Source organism: Mobula hypostoma, chromosome 23 (assembly GCF_963921235.1).
Source record: "Mobula hypostoma chromosome 23, sMobHyp1.1, whole genome shotgun sequence".
NCBI lineage: Eukaryota > Metazoa > Chordata > Chondrichthyes > Myliobatiformes > Myliobatidae > Mobula > Mobula hypostoma.
In genome coordinates, this window is record NC_086119.1 from 57,771,719 (window position 1) to 57,787,464 (window position 15,746).

The following is a 15,746-nucleotide window of genomic DNA, read 5'->3' on the forward strand; positions in this document are numbered from 1 at the left end:
AGACAGAGGGTATTGGCACCGTGTCAGATCGGGCACTGGAAGACAGAGGGTATTGGCCCGGTGTGAGGTCGGGTACCAGAAGACAGAGGGTATTGGCACTGTGTCAGGTGACAGAAGACAGAGGGTATTGGCACCGTGTCAGATCGGGCACTGGAAGACAGAGGGTATTGGCACTGTGTCAGGTAAAAGAAGACAGAGGGTATTGGCACGGTGTCAGGTGACAGAAGACAGAGGGTATTTGCACGGTGTCAGGTCGGGTACCAGAAGACAGAGGGTATTGGCACTGTGTCAGGTAAAAGAAGACAGAGGGTATTGGCACGGTGTCAGGTGACAGAAGACAGAGGGTATTTGCACGGTGTCAGGTCGGGCACTGGAAGACAGAGGGTATTGGCACTGTGTCAGGTGACAGAAGACAGAGAGTATTGGCACTGTGTCAGATCGGGCACTGGGGTATTAGCACTGTGTCAGGTGACAGAAGACAGAGGATATTGGCACAGTATCAGATCGGGCACTGGACGACAGAGGGTATTGGCACTGTGTCGGATCAGGCACTGGGGTATTAGCTCTGTGTCAGGTGACAGAAGACAGAGGGTATTGGCATGGTGTCAGGTCAGGTACCAGAAGACAGAGGGTATTGGCACGGTGTCAGGTGACAGAAGACAGAGGGTATTGGCCCTGTGTCAGGTCGGGTACCAGAAGACAGAGGGTATTGGCACTGTGTCAGGTGACAGAAGACAGAGGGTAATGGCACGGTGTCAGATTGGGCACTGGAAGACAGAGGGTATTGGCACTGTGTCAGGTAAAAGAAGACAGAGGGTATTGGCACAGTGTCAGGTGACAGAAGACAGAGGGTATTTGCACGGTGTCAGGTCGGGTACCAGAAGACAGAGGGTATTGGCACTGTGTCAGATCGGGCACTCGAAGACAGAGTGTATTGGCACTGTGTCAGATCGGGCACTGGAAGACAGAGGGTATTGGCACTGTGTCAGGTGACAGAAGACAGAGGGTATTGGCACGGTGTCAGGTCGGGTACCAGAAGACAGAGGGTATTGGCAATGTGTCAGGTGACAGAAGACAGAGGGTATTGGCACCGTGTCAGATCAGGCACTGGAAGACAGAGGGTATTGGCACTGTGCCAGGTAAAAGAAGACAAAGGGTATTGGCACGGTGTCAGGTGACAGAAGACAGAGGGCATTTGCACTGTGTCAGGTCGGGTACCAGAAGACAGAGGGTATTGGCACGGTGTCAGGTCGGGTACCAGAAGACAGAGGGTATTGGCACGGTGTCAGATGACAGAAGACAGAGGGTATTGGCACGGTGTCAGATCGGGCACTGGGTTATTGGCACTATGTCAGGTGACAGAGGACAGAGGGCATTGCAACTGTGTCAGGTGACAGAAGACAGAGGGTATTGGCATGGTGTTAGGTGACAGAAGACAAAGGGTATTGGCATGGTGTCAGGTCGGGTACCAGAAGACAGAGGGTATTGGCACGGTGTCAGATTGGGCACTGGAAGCCAGAGGGTATTGGCACTGTGTCAGGTGACAGAAGACAGAGGGTATTGGCACCGTGTCAGATCGGGCACTGGAAGACAGAGGGTATTGGCACTGTGTCAGGTCGGGTACCAGAAGACAGAGGGTATTGGCACTGTGTCAGGTGACAGAAGACAGAGGGTATTGACACTGTGTCAGGTGACAGAAGACAGAGGGTATTGGCACGGTGTCAGATCGGGAACTGGGGTATTGGCACTATGTCCGGTGACAGAAGGCAGAGGGTATTGGCACGGTGTCAGATCAGGCAGTGGAAGACAGAGGGTATTGGCACTGTGTCAGGTAAAAGAAGACAGAGGGTATTGGCACGGTGTCAGGTGACAGAAGACAGAGGGTATTTGCACGGTGTCAGGTCGGGTACCAGAAGACAGAGGGTATTGGCACGGTGTCAGGTGACAGAAGACAGAGGGCATTGGCCCTGTGTCAGGTCAGGTACCAGAAGACAGAGGGTATTGGCACTGTGTCAGGTGACAGAAGACAGAGGGTATTGGCACCGTGTCAGATCGGGCACTGGAAGACAGAGGGTATTGGCACTGTGTCAGGTAAAAGAAGACAGAGGGTATTGGCACGGTGTCAGGTGACAGAAGACAGAGGGTATTTGCACGGTGTTAGGTCGGGTACCAGAAGACAGAGGGTATTGGCACTGTGTCAGATCAGGCACTCGAAGACAGAGGGTATTGGCACTGTGTCAGATCGGGCACTGGAAGACAGAGGGTATTGGCACTGTGTCAGGTGACAGAAGACAGAGGGTATTGGCACCGTGTCAGAACAGGCACTGGAAGACAGAGGGTATTGGCACTGTGCCAGGTAAAAGAAGACAAAGGGTATTGGCACGGTGTCAGGTGACAGAAGACAGAGGGCATTTGCACTGTGTCAGGTCGGGTACCAGAAGACAGAGGGTATTGGCACGGTGTCAGGTCGGGTACCAGAAGACAGAGGGTATTGGCACGGTGTCAGATGACAGAAGACAGAGGGTATTGGCACGGTGTCAGATCGGGCACTGGGTTATTGGCACTATGTCAGGTGACAGAGGACAGAGGGCATTGCAACTGTGTCAGGTGACAGAAGACAGAGGGTATTGGCACGGTGTCAGGTCGGGTACCAGAAGACAGAGGGTATTGGCACGGTGTCAGATTGGGCACTGGAAGCCAGGGGGTATTGGCACTGTGTCAGGTGACAGAAGACAGAGGGTATTGGCACCGTGTCAGATCGGGCACTGGAAGACAGAGGGTATTGGCACTGTGTCAGGTCGGGTACCAGAAGACAGAGGGTATTGGCACTGTGTCAGGTGACAGAAGACAGAGGGTATTGACACTGTGTCAGGTGACAGAAGACAGAGGGTATTGGCATGGTGTCAGGTCGGGTACCAGAAGACAGAGGGTATTGGCACTGTGTCAGGTGACAGAAGACAGAGGGTATTGGCACCGTGTCAGATCGGGCACTGGAAGACAGAGGGCATTGGCACTATGTCCGGTGACAGAAGACAGAGGGTATTGGCATGGTGTCAGGTGACAGAAGACAGGGGGTATTGGCACGGTGTCAGGTCGGGTACCAGAAGACTGAGGGTATTGGCACTGTGTCAGGTGACAGAAAACAGAGGGTACTGGCACGGTGTCAGATCAGGCAGTGGAAGACAGAGGGTATTGGCACTGTGTCAGGTAAAAGAAGACAGAGGGTATTGGCACGGTGTCAGGTCGGGTACCAGAAGACAGAGGGTATTGGCACTGTGTCGGATCAGGCACTGGGGTATTAGCTCTGTGTCAGGTGACAGAAGACAGAGGGTATTGGCACTGTGTCAGGTCGGGTACCTGAAGACAGAGGGTATTGGCACGGTGTCAGGTGACAGAAGACAGAGGGTATTGGCCCGGTGTCAGGTCGGGTACCAAAAGACAGAGGGTATTGGCACTGTGTCAGGTGACAGAAGACAGAGGGTATTGGCACCGTGTCAGATCGGGCACTGGAAGACAGAGGGTATTGGCACTGTGTCAGGTAAAAGAAGACAGAGGGTATTGGCACGGTGTCAGGTGACAGAAGACAGAGGGTATTTGCACGGTGTCAGGTCGGGTACCAGAAGACAGAGGGTATTGGCACTGTGTCAGATCGGGCACTCGAAGACAGAGGGTATTGGCACTGTGTCAGATCGGGCACTGGAAGACAGAGGGTATTGGCACTGTGTCAGGTGACAGAAGACAGAGGTTATTGGCACGGTGTCAGGTCGGGTACCAGAAGACAGAGGGTAATGGCACTGTGTCAGATCGGGCACTCGAAGACAGAGGGTATTGGCACTGTGTCAGATCGGGCACTGGAAGACAGAGGGTATTGGCACTGTGTCAGGTGACAGAAGGCAGAGGTTATTGGCACGGTGTCAGATCGGGCACTGGAAGACAGAGGTTATTGGCACTGTGTCAGGTGACAGAAGACAGAGGGTATTGGCACCGTGTCAGATCAGGCACTGGAAGACAGAGGGTATTGGCACTGTGCCAGGTAAAAGAAGACCATGGGTATTGGCACGGTGTCAGGTGACAGAAGACAGAGGGCATTGGCACTGTGTCAGGTCGGGTACCAGAAGACAGAGGGTATTGGCACGGTGTCAGGTCGGGTACCAGAAGACAGAGGGTATTGGCACGGTGTCAGATGACAGAAGACAGAGGGTATTGGCACGGTGTCAGATCGGTCACTGGGGTATTGGCACTATGTCAGGTGACAGAGGACAGAGGGCATTGCAACTGTGTCAGGTGACAGAAGACAGAGGGTATTGGCATGGTGTTAGGTGACAGAAGACAGAGGGTATTGGCACGGTGTCAGGTGACAGAAGACAGAGAGTATTGGCACGGTGTCAGGTCGGGTACCAGAAGACAGAGGGTATTGGCACGGTGTCAGATTGGGCACTGGAAGCCAGAGGGTATTGGCACTGTGTCAGGTGACAGAAGACAGAGGGTATTGGCACCGTGTCAGATCGGGCACTGGAAGACAGAGGGTATTGGCACTGTGTCAGGTCGGGTACCAGAAGACAGAGGGTATTGGCACGGTGTCAGATCGGGAACTGGGGTATTGGCACTATGTCCGGTGACAGAAGACAGAGGGTATTTGCACGGTGTCAGGTTGGGTACCAGAAGACAGAGGGTATTGGCACTGTGTCAGATCGGGCACTGGGGTATTAGCACTGTGTCAGGTGACAGAAGACAGAGGTATTGGCACAGTGTCAGGTCGGGTACCAGAAGACAGAGGGTATTGGCACTGTGTCAGATCCGGCACTGGAAGACAGAGGGTATTGGCACTGTGTCAGATCGGGCACTGGGGTATTGGCACTATGTCAGGTGACAGAAGACAGAGGGCATTGGCACTGTGTCAGGTGACAGAAGACAGAGGGTATTGGCATGGTGTCAGGTGACAGAAGACAGAGGGTATTGGCACGGTGTCAGGTCGGGTACCAGAAGACAGAGGGTAATGGCACGGTGTCAGATTGGGCACTGGAAGACAGAGGGTATTGGCACAGTGTCAGGTGACAGAAGACAGAGGGTATTGGCACGGTGTCAGGTGACAGAAGACAGGGGGTATTGGCACGGTGTCAGTTCGGGTACCAGAAGACTGAGGGTATTGGCACTGTGTCAGGTGACAGAAAACAGAGGGTATTGGCACAGTGTCAGGTGACAGAAGACAGAGGGTATTGGCACGGTGTCAGGTCGGGTACCAGAAGACAGAGGGTATTGGCACTGTGTCAGATCGGGCACTAGAAGACAGAGGGTATTGGCACTGTGTCAGATCGGGCACTGGGGTATTAGCACTGTGTCAGGTGACAGAAGACAGAGGGTATTGGCACTGTGTCAGGTGATAGAAGACAGAGGGTATTGGCACTGTGTCAGGTGACAGAGGACAGAGGGTATTAGCATGGTGTCAGATCGGGCACTGGAAGACAGAGGGTATTGGCACTGTGTCAGGTGACAGAAGACAGAGGGTATTGGCACCGTGTCAGATCGGGCACTGGAAGACAGAGGGTATTGGCACTGTACCAGGTGACAGAAGACAGAGGGTATTGGCACGGTGTCAGGTCGGGTACCAGAAGACAGAGGGTATTGGCACGGTGTCAGATGACAGAAGACAGAGTGTATTGGCACTGTGTCAGGTGACAGAAGACAGAGGGTATTGGCATGGTGTCAGATCGGGCACTGGAAGACAGAGGGTATTGGCACTGTGTCAGTTGACAGAAGACAGAGGGTATTGGCACAGTGTCAGGTGACAGAAGACAGAGGGTATTGGCACGGTGTCAGGTGACAGAAGACAGAGGATGACCAAATCTGTGCCTTTATTTCGGAGGAGCTGCAAGGACTAGCCATGGAAGTTCAGCGTGGTTTTGTTCATGGGAGATTATAGGACAGAACTGTACATTATAGCACAATACAAGCCCTTTACCTATTCATTGTCATGCACAGCAGAATAACCCAGCAATCGCCCCCGTTTAATCCTACCCTAATCACAGGACAACTGCTACGTCTCTGGTGTGTGGGAGAAAAGCAGAGTACTCAGAGAAAACGCACGCTTACAAACTCCATGCAAGTAGCAGTGGGCGTTGAACCCATGTCGCATGTACAGTACGGTGCTGTGTTAACCACTGTGCTACCCCACAGTACCTACACGAAAATCAGTCTAACCCTGCCCTTATACAGAGCCATCCATTTTTCAACAATTCACATGCCCATATAAGATTGTCCATAATGCATCTGCTTCCACACCAGTCCTCACATGGTACTCTATGCAGCTACGGTCTCTGTGTAAAAAAGTTACTTCTGACATCACGTAGAAACATAGAAAATCTACAGCACAATACAGACCCTTCAGCCAACAACGCTGTTCCCAACATGAACTTACTTTAGAAATTACCCAGGCTTACCCATAGCCCTCAATTTTTCTAAGCTCCGTGTACCTATCCAGGAGTCTTTTAAAAGACCCTATCATATCCGCCTCCACCACCATCGCCGATAGCCCATTCCACACACTCACCACTCTCTGTGTAAAAAACTTACCCCTGACATCTCCTCTGTACCTGCTTCCAAACACCTTAAAACTGTGCCCTCTCACCTTAGCCATTTCAGCCCTGGGAAAAAGCCTCTGACTATCCACATGATCAATGCCTCTCATCATCTTATACACCTCTATCATGTCACCTCTCATCCTCCGTCGCTCCAAGGAGAAAAGGCCGAGTTCACTCAACCTATTCTCATAGGGCATGCTCCCCAATCCAGGCAACATCCTTGTAAATCTCCTCTGCACCCTTTCTATAGTTTCCACATCCTTCCTGTAGTGAGGCGACCAGAACTGAGCACAGTACTCCAAGTGGGGTCTGACCAGGGACCTATATAGCTGCAACATTACCTCTCGGCTCTTAAACTCAATTCCACGGTTGATGAAGGCCAATACACCCTTATACCTCCCTCCTATCACCTTTAAATTATGCCCCCTGGAATTAGCCATTTCTGCCCTGGGGAAAACGTCTCTGACTATCCATGTCTCACACCTTTAACTATTTTTGTAGAGGAGACCACAATGTGATAAATGTTGTCTACAGGGAGACATTGGCACGATCGCACTGGTAGACCGGTCTGGAAAGTTAGATCACCTTCGATCCAGGGTGGATGAACCAAAAGGATACAAGGTTGGTTGGTGGTTGAAGACTTTATGTGGTAGTGGAGGATTATTCTTCAGACTGCAAGCTTGTGATAGTTTGGTGCTTTGCTTATCATCTATGCTCACAATCTGAATCACAATGTCATTAACATGGTTAATAAGTTAGCAGATGATGCAGTTTGTCTAAGATTACGACAGGATTTAGATCAACTGGGGCAAAGGAATAGCAGATGGAAGTCAAATCAGACAAGTGTGAGGTGGGGGATTTTGGTGAGTAAACCAGGCAGTACTTACATAGCAAACAGTACTAGAACAGAGAAACCCAAGGGTACAGATAAAGAGTTCCCAGACAGTCGCAACACTGTAGACAGGGTAAAGAAGAAGCATCAGCAGTCAGGACAACCAGTGCAGGAATTCGGAACATCATCTCACAGCCATACAAGATGTCATTGAGATCTCATTGGGAGTATCATACGGGATGTCACGGAGATCTCATTGGGAGTATTGTACAGGATGTCGCTAAGATCTCACTTGGAGTATCGTATGGGATGTCACTAAGAGCTCATTGGGAGTATCGTATGGGATGTCACTAAGATCTCATTGGGAGTATCATACAGGATGTCACTGAGATCTCATTGGGAGTATCGCACAGGACATCACAGAGAACTCATTGGGAGTATTGTACGGGACTTTGCTGAGATCTCATTGGGAGTATCATACGGGATGTCACTGAGATCTCATTGGGGGTATCATACGGGATGTCACTGAGATCTCATTGGGAGTATCGTACGGGATGTCACTAAGATCCCATTGGGGGTATCGTACAGGACGTTGCTGAGATCACATTTGCAGTATCGTACGGGATGTCATCGAGATCTCATTGAGAGTATCGTACGGGATGTCACTGAGGACTTATTGGGAGTATCATACGGGATGTCACTGAGATCTCATTGGGAGTATCGTACGAGACATCACTGAGATCTCATTGGGAGTATCGTATTCATTCAGCTATAGGAAGGATGTTGTCAATCTGGAAAGGATAGAGAAAAGATTTTGGATGCAGATGATTTTGCAGAATCACTCAGCAAACCACAGCACACACTGCCAGGTCAATGTCGGCAGCGCACACCACATGCACACTGCTCTGCTAGGATCTCCAAACTGGAATTATCATGTGGGACTATAACATTGTCACCATCACTGTAATGTGGTTGACATAGGCAGGCCTGGCAACTCCGTACTCTGGGGTAGGGAATTCTTGGACGAGACGGCAGTGTAAAATGAGGAGTTGGCATTGCGCTGTTAGTCAAGATGTGCTTTTCTTCAGTAAGAAGTGAGAACGATGCTAGGAGGCTCCTGAAATAAGTCCGTACAGTGTGTAACAGTGAACAGGATGTGCTTCGTTAGAGCTAGCAAGTTATACAACACAGAAACATGGTACATGTTGATAAAGATGCACTTTTGAGCCAGGACCATTGCCAGTGTTTGACCAACTTCTCTCTAAACTTCCTGATGAAGGGTCTCAGAACAAAACAGACTCTTTGTTCCTTTACATAGATGCTGCCTGTCCTGCTGAGTTCCTCCAGCATTTGTGCATTTTACTCTGGATTTCCAGTATCTGTAGAATCTCTTGTTTATCAATACATCCAAATAACTTTCAAATGTTGTTAATGTACTGGCCTTTACCACTCCTCTGACAACTCATTCCATATGCTGACCTCCCTCTGGATGAATAAATTTGCCACTCATATTCCTATTAAATCTCTCCCCTCTCACCTTAAACCTATGCCCTCTAGTTCCTGATTTCCCAGTGCTGGGGAAAAGATACATTCTAGTTCCTGATGGGGAAAAGACTGCATTCTTTTCTGTGCCCCTCATGGTCTGATACACTTCTGTAAGATGTTCCCCTAGTCTGCTATGTTCCAAAAGACAAAGTCAACCTCTCCCGATAACTCAGTTCTTGACAACATCCTCATAAAACTTTTCAGCACCCTTTCCAGCATAATGGCATCTTTCCTATAATGGAGTGACCAGAACTGAACACGACATTCCAAATGCAACATCAGTAACATCTTGTAGAACTGCAATGGAACCTCCCCACTGCTATACCCAGAGTCCTGACTGATGAGGGCCAGTGTGTCCTCACCAACCTCTCTACTTGTGCCACTTTCAGGAATGATGTACTTGTTCTCCAGGGTGCCTATGTTCTACAATAGTCCACGGGGCCCTGCCTGTCACTGTGAAAGTCTTCCCAAATGCAACACCTCAGATGTATCTTCATTTGCCATTCCACGGCCCACTTAACCAGCTGATCAAGTTCCCTCTGTAGCTATTGTCTGTAATCTCCCTCCCATGACTTGTATGTTCTCATTCAAATCATTGATGCAGATCCAACACCATGGGGGCAGCACTGAATCCTGGGAAACCATACTGGTCACAGGCATCCAGCCCAAGAGACAACATCCCACCATCACCCTCAGCTTCCCACCATCACCTTCAGCTTCCCACCATCCAGCCAGTTTGCCTGGATCCCAAGTGATCTCACCTTCTCAGCAACCTTCCATAAAGGAGCAGAGGAGGGTCACCAGGTTAATTCCAGAGGTGAGGGGGTTAGACTATGAGGAGAGATTGAGTCGCCTGGGACTGTACTGGTTGGAACTCAGAAAAATGAGAGGAGATCTTATAGAAACATATAAAATTATGAAAGGGATAGATAAGATAGGGGCAGGAAAGTTGTTTCCACTGGTAGGTGAGACTAGAACGAGGGGACATAGCCTCAAGATTCAGGGAAGAAGATTTAGGACGGTGATGAGGAGGAACTGCTTTTCCCAGAGGTGGTGAATCTGTGGAATTCTCTGTCCAATGAAGCAATGGACGCTCCCTCAGTTAATATATTTAAGTCAAAGTTGGACAGATTTTTGCAGAGTAGGGGAATGAAGGGTTCTGGGAAAAGGCAGGTAGGTGGAGATGAGTCCATGGTCAGATCAGCCATGATCTTATTGAATGGTGGAGCAGGCTCGACGGGCCAGATGGCCGACTCCTGCTCCTATTTCTTGTGTTCTAATGTAAAACAATACTGCACAGCACATCTCTTTGGCCCACAATGTTTTGCCAACCTTTGAACTTATCCTAAGATCAACCTAACCCTTCTCTTCCACATAGCCTCCATTTTTCAATCATCCATATGCTTATCCAAGAGTTTCTTAAATGCCCCAAATGTACCTGCCTCTACCACCCCCATGCAGAGCATTTCACACACCCATCACTGTGTAAAAAAAAACCCTTCACCTCTGACATCCTCCTGCTAGTCACCTTAAAATTATGCCTCTTGTTTTAGCAATTTCCACCCCAGGGAAAGTCAATGGCTGTCTACTCGATCTATGCCTCTTGTCATCTTACACATCTCTATCAAGTCAAAAAGTTACCATGCAAGGCCTTCCTGAAGACACACACACACACACACACACACTCACACAATGCTGGAGGAACTCAGCAGACTGCTGGGACTACTGCCAACTCTCTTCAAGGGACTTTGATTCTGAAAAAGCTTAAATCGTCCCGACTGTGAAGTCTGTTGGAGGGATGCCTACCCTGAAGAAGTTTATATCTTAGGCTTGCTGAGTTCCTCCAGCACTGTGTGTGTGTGTTGCTCAGGTTTTCCAGCATCTGCAGATTTTCTCCTGTCTAAGCACCATATGGACCGCATCTACTACGCTCCCTCGTCGACCTTGGTTACCTCTTCAAAGTCAGAACTCGTGAGAGTCGAACCCTTTGTGTATGAGACAGCGTGCTAAGGGTTTGTATCTGCTGTGTAATAATGAGCCGGGCACTGGGCAAATGCATGGAGCTGGAACAGTTGTGGGAATGAGTTAACGTTGTCCGGACGTTTCGGTGGGAGTTGGGGGCGGGGGGCTGCTGAGGATTGGTCGGTGGTCTGTGTATCGGTGGAGGGAGGGGAGCGGACTGTATGGGACCGCTCAGCTCTTGACCCTGTGTGTGTTGTGAACAGCTCCGGAACACTGTGGTGGATGTCTGTGTATGGGGAGCGTGGAAGCTGTAACTGAACTGAGTCCGGAGTCCGGAGTCCTGTCCCTGTCCCTGTCCCTGTCCCTGCCCATGCCCATGTCCTCAGCGCCCGGCATCTTGCTGGCTACTACTGAGCGAAGCACAGGATTTTGCTGTCTATTAACGGGTGCAATTGTGTTTCTGTGCCCAGGACCATACTGTGCATAGGTGAGGTCTGCCTGTTTACCTTATCCCGGGGCCCGGCCCGCCCTGCTCTGCTCTTACCTGCCGACCTGCGAGCACCGTCGGGAATCAGCGGCCACGGCACCTTGCGAGTACGGGGCATGAGAAGGGCAGCACGGTCTCCGCGCCAAGAACACCAGCACCCCGACAGCCACCAGCAACCCCAGCAGCAGCAGCGCCAGCAGCAGCCAGCAGCAGCCCTTCCACCGCTTCATGTCCGTCCGCATCGCGATGGGCCGAGCCACACGCTCTCCACACAGCCTCTGCCTTCGCTCCCGCTCCGCGCCTTCCCGCAGCCTGTTTGCTTCTGCACCCCCGGCTCTGGGGTGCAATTCTGTCCTCTCTTGCTCCTTCGGATCCAATGTGCGTTCCTTCCTCTCCTCCTGCAGTCCGCTAATACTGTATTCTCCCCCCACCCCCTCCCGCTGTGGGCGGGGGATTCCCGCTCCCATTTCCTGGATCTCGGCGAATTGAAGTTGCTTAAGATTCTATCCATTCCGGGAGAGCTCAGAGTCCTGAGGTCTTCAGCAGAAAGCAGAGGCAAGAATGGAGACCCTCCGGCATGTCCCACCTGCGTGGCTACCTTCCCTCCTCCCCCGCCATATCTTGATCCATTCAGCATTAACGCTCCCAGCTAGAGAAAGAGACACAAAATGCTGGAGGAACTCAGCAGGTCAGGCAGTATCTACGGAAAGGATTAAACAGTCAATGTTTCCTGGTGAAGGGTCTCGCTGGTGAATTCCTCTCCAAAGATGCTGCCTGACCTGCTGAGTTCCTCCACATTTTGTGTGTGTCGATGTATTTCCAGCAATATAAAATCTCTTGTGTTTAAGGTATGCATCTACCTTTCGTCAGTGATTTTCCTCCGTACGGGGAATTCCACAGGACCACTTATCCTTTGGGTCAAGAGATTTCTCTTAATCTTGAGTAACACACACACAAGCTACTGGAGAAACTCACCACCCCTGGAGTGGAAAAAACAGTTGATGTTTTGGGCCAAGACTCTTCCTCAGGTCCCAGACCAAGAGCAGAACCATCTCCTGACCTCAGTTCCCAATCACTTGCACTGAGCCCAGTTCCAGTCACCCACACCATTGGGAACAACCGCCTTGTCAGGGGTCTGTCCAGCGCTGTTGGAGCTTTGTAAATGTCAATCAGATTCCCTCTGATACGCCAATAACACTTAGTCAAAAATAGGGCTGTAGTACTAGGAGATTTCAATTTCCTAACTTGGATTGCCTGAACTTTAAAGGCTCAGAATTTTGGAAGTGTGTCTGGGAGAGTTTTGGTATGGAGCTAGATCACCAAGGAAAAGAACATCGCTTGTCCTGGGTATTCCATCACTCGAGAGAGCGTCAGTGGGGGAGAATTTTGTAAATATTATTTCATACTACTCAAAGTGGTTATGGAAAAAGGTAAGAATAGACCAGGATAAAACTCAATCAGGAGAAGTCCAATTTCTTTAAAATAAGAAAATATCTAGGAAAGGTAAGTATAAACGTCTAAGATCTACCTTGGCAAAGTAGGAGCATTTAAAGCCTTAGTGAGAGGTAAGATGAGGGTTGTCCCAGGCTGCTCCAGGAGGTGAGGGGAGAGACTGCGGGGCTTTCAATCTCCCCGGATGCGAGCGAGGTGTCAGATGGTTGGAGTAGACCAGTGTGGTTGCTCCCTTTCAATGGGAGCTGCGTGGAAAGGCCTGGCTGAGCTGTACTTGGCTTCATCTCTTTGCTACCCCTCCATGCTGCCAACCCTCACCAAGTCCAGTCCTGAACCACTGATCCCACAAATTCCTCCACTATTTTGCTCGACTGGGAACTCAGACTTGTAAAGTTCTGCTCGGTCTGTCTCCGCCAGTTTTCCATCATTTTCTCTGTCAGAAGCGACAGTAAGTCAGCTGGTCCATCGTGCCTACCTGACCCATCAATATGAAAGTGGCTGATATCTCCCTGCACTGATTAACAATCCATTGACTTCTATCTTGAACACACACAGCAGCACACCCTACCTACCACCAACCACCTGCCAACTTGTACTCCTTCCCCTCCCCACCTTATTCTGGGTTAAGTCCCCCTTCCTTTCCAGACCTGATGAAGGGTCTTGGCCCAAAATATCAACTGGTTATTCCTCTCCAGAAATGCTGCCTGAATTGTTGAGTTCCTCCAGAATTTTATGTGTAAGTTAGCCTTCACAGCCACTTAGGCAGAGAATTCCAATTTTGGCTGACAAAATTTCTCTCTGTTTCTGTTCTAAGTGGCTGATGCTTTATTCCACAACACCATAAGACTTAGGAGCAGAATTAGGCCATTCAGCCCATCAAGTCTGTTCTGCCACTTCATCATGGCTAATCCTCGATCCCACTTAATCCCATACACCACCATCTCACCATACCCCTTGTTGCCCTGACCGATCAGAAATCTATCAACTTCTGCTTTGAATATACCCACGGACTTGGCCTCCACCGCCCTCTGTGGCCGAGCATTCCACAGACTCACCACTCTCTGGCAAAAACTATTCCTTGCCTCTGTTCTAAAAGGTCGCCCCTCAGTTTTGAGGGTGTGCCCTCTAGTTTGGATATACCCACCCAAAGGAATCATCCTCTCCATATCCACCCTATCTGGTCCTTGCAACATTTCATAGGTTTCAATGAGATCTCCCTGCATTCTTCTAAATCCCAGTGAGCACAGGCCCAAAGCTGCCAAACTCTCCTCATATGCTAACCCCTTCATTCCTGGAATCATCATTGTGAACCTCCTCTGGACTCTCTCTAATGACAACATATCCTTTCTGAGATATAGGGCCCAAAATTGTTGACAATACTCCAAGTGCGGCCTGACTAGTGACTTATAAAGCCTCAGCATTGTTTTCTTGTTTTTATATTCAATTCCCCTTGAAGTAAATACCAACATTGTATTTGTCTTCTTTATCACAGACTCAACCTGCAAATTAGCCTTCTGAGAGCTTTGCACAAGGACTCCTAAGTCCCTCTGTGCCTCTGATATTTGAAACTTCTCCCCATTTAGATAATATTCTGCACTATTGTTCCTTTACTAGATGCCATACTAGATCTGGTATTAGATAACGAACCGGGTCAGGTCACAGATCTCTCAGTGGGTGAGCATCTGGGGGACAGTGACCACCGCTCCCTGGCCTTTAGCATTATCGTGGAAAAGAATAGAATCAGAGAGGACAGGAAAAGTTTTAACTGGGGAAGGGCAAGTTATGAGGCTATAAGGCTAGAACTTGCGGGTGTGAATTGGGATGATGTTTTTGCAGGGAAATGTACTATGGACATGCGGTCAATGTTTAGAGATCTCTTGCAGGATGTTAGGGATAAATTTGTCCCGGTGAGGAAGATAAAGAATGGTAGGGTGAAGGAACCATGGGTGACAAGTGAAGTGGAAAATCTAGTCAGGTGGAAGAAGGCAGCATACATGAGGTTTAGGAAGCAAGGATCAGATGGGTCTATTGAGGAATACAGGGAAGCAAGAAAGGAGCTTAAGAAGGGGCTGAGGAGAGCAAGAAGGGGGCATGAGAAGGGGGTAAACGAAAACCCCAAGGCATTCTTCAATTATGTGAAGAACAAAAGGATGACAGGAGTGAAGGTAGGACCAATTAGAGATAAAGGTGGGAAGATGAGCCTGGAGGCTGTGGAAGTGAGCGAGGTCCTCAATGAATACTTCTCTTCGGTATTCACCAATGAGAGGGAACTTGATAACGGTGAGGACAATATGAGTGAGGTTGATTTTCTGGAGCATGTTGATATTAAGGGAGAGGAGGTGTTGGCATTGTTAAAATGCATTAAGATGGATAAGTCCCCGGGGCCTGACGGAATATTCCCCAGGCTGCTCCACGAGGCGAGGGAAGAGATTGCTGAGCCTCTGGCTAGGATCTTTATGTCCTCGTTGTCCACGGGAATGGTATCGGAGGATTGGAGGGAGGCGAATGTTGTCCCTTTGTTCAAAAAAGGTAATAGGGATAGTCCAAGTATAGACCAGTGAGCCTTACATGTGTGGTGGGAAAGCTGTTGGAAAAGATTCTTAGAGATAGGATCTATGGGCATTTAGAGAATCATGGTCTGATCAGGGACAGTCAGCATGGCTTTGTGAAGGGCAGATTGTGTCTAACAAGCTTGAGGAGGTGACCAAGCATATAGATGAGGGTAGTGCAGTGGATGTGATCTATATGGATTTTAGTCAGGCATTTGACAAGGTTCCACTCGGTAGGCTTATTCAGCAAGTCAGAAAGCATGGGATCCCCGGAAGTTTGGCCAGGTGGATTCAGGATTGGTTTGTCTGCCGAAAGCAGAGGGTCATGGTGGAGGGAGTAC

At 49.6% G+C, this 15,746-nt stretch overlaps 1 protein-coding gene across 1 annotated transcript in view; it reads right to left on the reverse strand.

Annotated features, from left to right (window-relative positions):
• LOC134336971 (glutathione hydrolase 5 proenzyme-like) overlaps positions 1-11,907 on the reverse strand; it is a 103,027-nt gene extending 91,120 nt beyond the window's left edge. Inside the window, exon 1 of the mRNA XM_063031709.1 lies at positions 11,462-11,907. Within this exon, the coding sequence (XP_062887779.1) occupies positions 11,462-11,871 (410 nt within the window). The 5' untranslated portion in view covers positions 11,872-11,907. The remainder of the gene's footprint in view (positions 1-11,461) is intronic.
• Between the last annotated feature and the right edge of the window lie 3,839 nt (positions 11,908-15,746).